The 2,890-nt window shown below is 41.5% G+C and overlaps 1 protein-coding gene across 1 annotated transcript; it reads right to left on the reverse strand.

Annotated features, from left to right (window-relative positions):
* Positions 1 to 2,014: 2,014 nt before the first annotated feature.
* On the reverse strand, positions 2,015 to 2,641 carry BEX4 (brain expressed X-linked 4). The gene has a single exon (XM_019631727.1). It carries the CDS (start codon positions 2,603 to 2,605, stop codon positions 2,243 to 2,245), a length of 363 nt encoding a protein of 120 aa, XP_019487272.1. The 5' UTR covers positions 2,606 to 2,641; the 3' UTR covers positions 2,015 to 2,242.
* Between the last annotated feature and the right edge of the window lie 249 nt (positions 2,642 to 2,890).

The raw sequence follows: 2,890 nt of genomic DNA on the forward strand, positions 1-2,890 counted from the left end.
CTGTCCTCATTCTTCCACCCTTGCAGAAATGCCCAGGAAAGTGTGCTTTCCTCAGTTCACCTTCAATCATGTTCTGATCATGGTCCCTGAATTTTACTGCTTCTAGAAAGTTTTGTACTCATCCTCCACCATTAGAGAAACTCCCAGAAGGGGCATCTTAATTTGGTTTTTCTTCAACCAATCACATTGTAACCTTGTTCCCTGACCTTTACCACTTTTCCCAAGTTCTCACTGCATCATCCTATTCCCTCAGAAACACCAAGGGGAGGGGATTTATTTCAGTTCTTCAAAAAACCATATTCTGAACCCAAACATTGACCCTTCTTCCAGAAAGCCTGTCCTCATTCCCATCACCCAAAACCCTGGTGAGGCTTCCTTCAAGTCTTTTACAGGTCAAGATCTGATCTCAGCCCCTATCCCCAGATTATTTTCAAAATCGAGGCTACCTTGGAAAATCTAGTATTTTCTAGAAAAAATTGTATAATGTACAGTATTGATTTTCAGAGGGACCAAAGGTCCATTCATGAATATCAATCACCTAGCCTTGAAGAAGTGCCTGAGTTTACCACCTTGCATTTTTAGATCAGACTCTCCATCTTTCCCTTCCTCTAGACAGATGAAAGATCATTCTAGCTCCAAAACGTTGTAAGGGACAGTTCTCCTTAAACGTGCTTCTCAATTGAAGATGCAGGGACTCTGGTGATTAAAATGTGAACATGAAATAAAATGATTTTTGTGTAAGTTGTACATATTTGTTCATACCTACCACTGGCAATCAGTACACACTGCAAGAATTTCCAAATTGTGCCTTGTGGAAGCTCTGTGATGAGATCAAGACCCTGAACTTGGAACTGTGGTCCTAGCTCTAAACCAGCTGTGTGACCTTGGGAAAATCACTTTCCTACCATTTCTTCATTTCTGAAATGAAGTTTGGACTGAAGAAGTGCGTTTCAATTTTTTTACCGTGACCTACAGTTTGAAATACTTTTTAAATATTATATATTTTATGCCTTTTATCAGGTGACAATACTTCCTACATGTAAAACTAAAACAAACTTCTCAAAATAATTAACAGTACTCCTCATGGGTGATGGTCTCTGATGTTTGGGTTTTCTTTTTAATTGCTTGTTGTGACCCACAAAATTTCAAGAGCCATAATGGGTCGCAATCCTCACTTTGAAGAACACTGGATTGGAGGGTCTTCAAGATTTCTTTCTGCTGTACTCTAAAAATTAGTGTCTGCATTGGAAATGTAGAAAAAAATACAAAAATAAAAATCAGCCTCAGACTTGCTGTCTTCCTTGACTTTCCTCAGCTAATGTTACAAAAGTCAAATATTCTGCATCTCCTTACGACAAAGTCTTATAGAAACAGCTCAGGCCAGAACACCCCACCCAAGATATGGACGTGTTCAGCCTTGGTACTTAGCATCTCTAAACACCAGTACCCTCATCTGCCACTGTCCCTACCACTTAATCAGTTTAAGGTCTTGTATTTTTCTTAATATTTTTGCCCATTGAGTTCAGATAAGTATTCATCCTATGTAATTCTAGTGAATTGTTTACACTTAATATGACAATACATGGATATATGTACACAAGCATACACACCAATATACACACAAATCTGTATATACATACATACACACAATAGTGGCCTCAGACTTTGGTATACATCAGAATTACCTGGGGGAGCTTGTTAAAATGTGGGGATTCTAGAGACCCACGCTGTGGGTCTAGAGAATAGGAGCCAGAGATCATACATTCTCAAAAAGCTCCCCCACCAAGGTGTTTTTATGCAGATGATGGACTCACACTGTTTGAAAAACAGTATAAAGTGAATTCTTAAAAAGGTATCAAATGGTGAATTATGAGTATGATCCTTCCTTACTGATTGGTGAGGTGGGGGGGCAAGAAAAAATAGTCAAGTTCGATTGAAATTTTGAGTCTTGGTAGCTAGGAAAGGCAATATTAACAAAAACTAAAAACTAAAAACTGGGGAAGAGAAAGATTTCTTTTTAAACTGCTTTATTAATTTCACATTATGAAAAGAATATTTCCCCCCCCCCCCACAACTCGGTGAAATTGTCCTTCTGGACAGAAAGTTTTACACTGAAAGAAAACAACATTCATTTAGAAACTGATAAGAGGAAACACCAAAAAGTTTACAGAAAAGTAAATCACAAAACTACAAGCTTGTAGAGCAGAAGCCACATTATTAACCTCTGGGAAAACCTTAGCATTCAAGGTATAAGGCAAAAGTCATAATGATTATCAGGTTCAGGAGTTTGGAAGCGCACATGATGTCTCATTTGCTGCTCCCTAGTCCTTTTCTTGATTTTCATCCTCTGCACTATGATCTTTTCTACATCATCTCCCACTTCATTGTGATCAACATGCTTGTTAGGCATGGCCCATCGAAAGTTAGGGACAAGTCGCCTAACCCACCCCAGCCTAACATTTCCTCCAGGCTTCTGGACTTCGGCTTCTCTCAAATGGCCCGGTTCCTCTCCATTCTGCATGGGAGCCTGTTCCCCGCCTTCGCTCTCCTGTTGGGCGTTTTCCATGTTGAGAGTTTTTACTGCTTGTTCCTCTTTGGACGCCATTGCTCCTAGGAGACAAGAGATGAACTATTTTTTGGTGGACTTATCAGCACCGAGGACAGAGGCCCTACTACGCACCTGGATTTCAAAGGCTGTTTAAAATTGCATTTCACGCCCTCTAGGGGGCCCCCAGCCCAAGCGCTTCCCCCTTCCTCGGGCTCCTGTCCCCTCCCTCGCCCCAAACCCACCATTTTCCGTGCGGATCCGTGCCCAGGCCTCTGCAGGCACCAAGACGGAGGACGGAGGTGGGGGAAGGATTCGGCGGCTCAGGGCTTTCCACTCGCCCCC

Source organism: Hipposideros armiger, unplaced genomic scaffold (genome assembly GCF_001890085.2).
Source record: "Hipposideros armiger isolate ML-2016 unplaced genomic scaffold, ASM189008v1 scaffold_1043, whole genome shotgun sequence".
In the NCBI taxonomy this organism is placed as follows: Eukaryota; Metazoa; Chordata; class Mammalia; order Chiroptera; family Hipposideridae; genus Hipposideros; species Hipposideros armiger.

Coding starts and splice junctions, on each gene's coding strand:
- BEX4 (XM_019631727.1), bottom strand. CDS start 2,605: ATGGCGTCCAAAGAGGAACAAGCAGTAAAAACTCTCAACATGGAAAAC.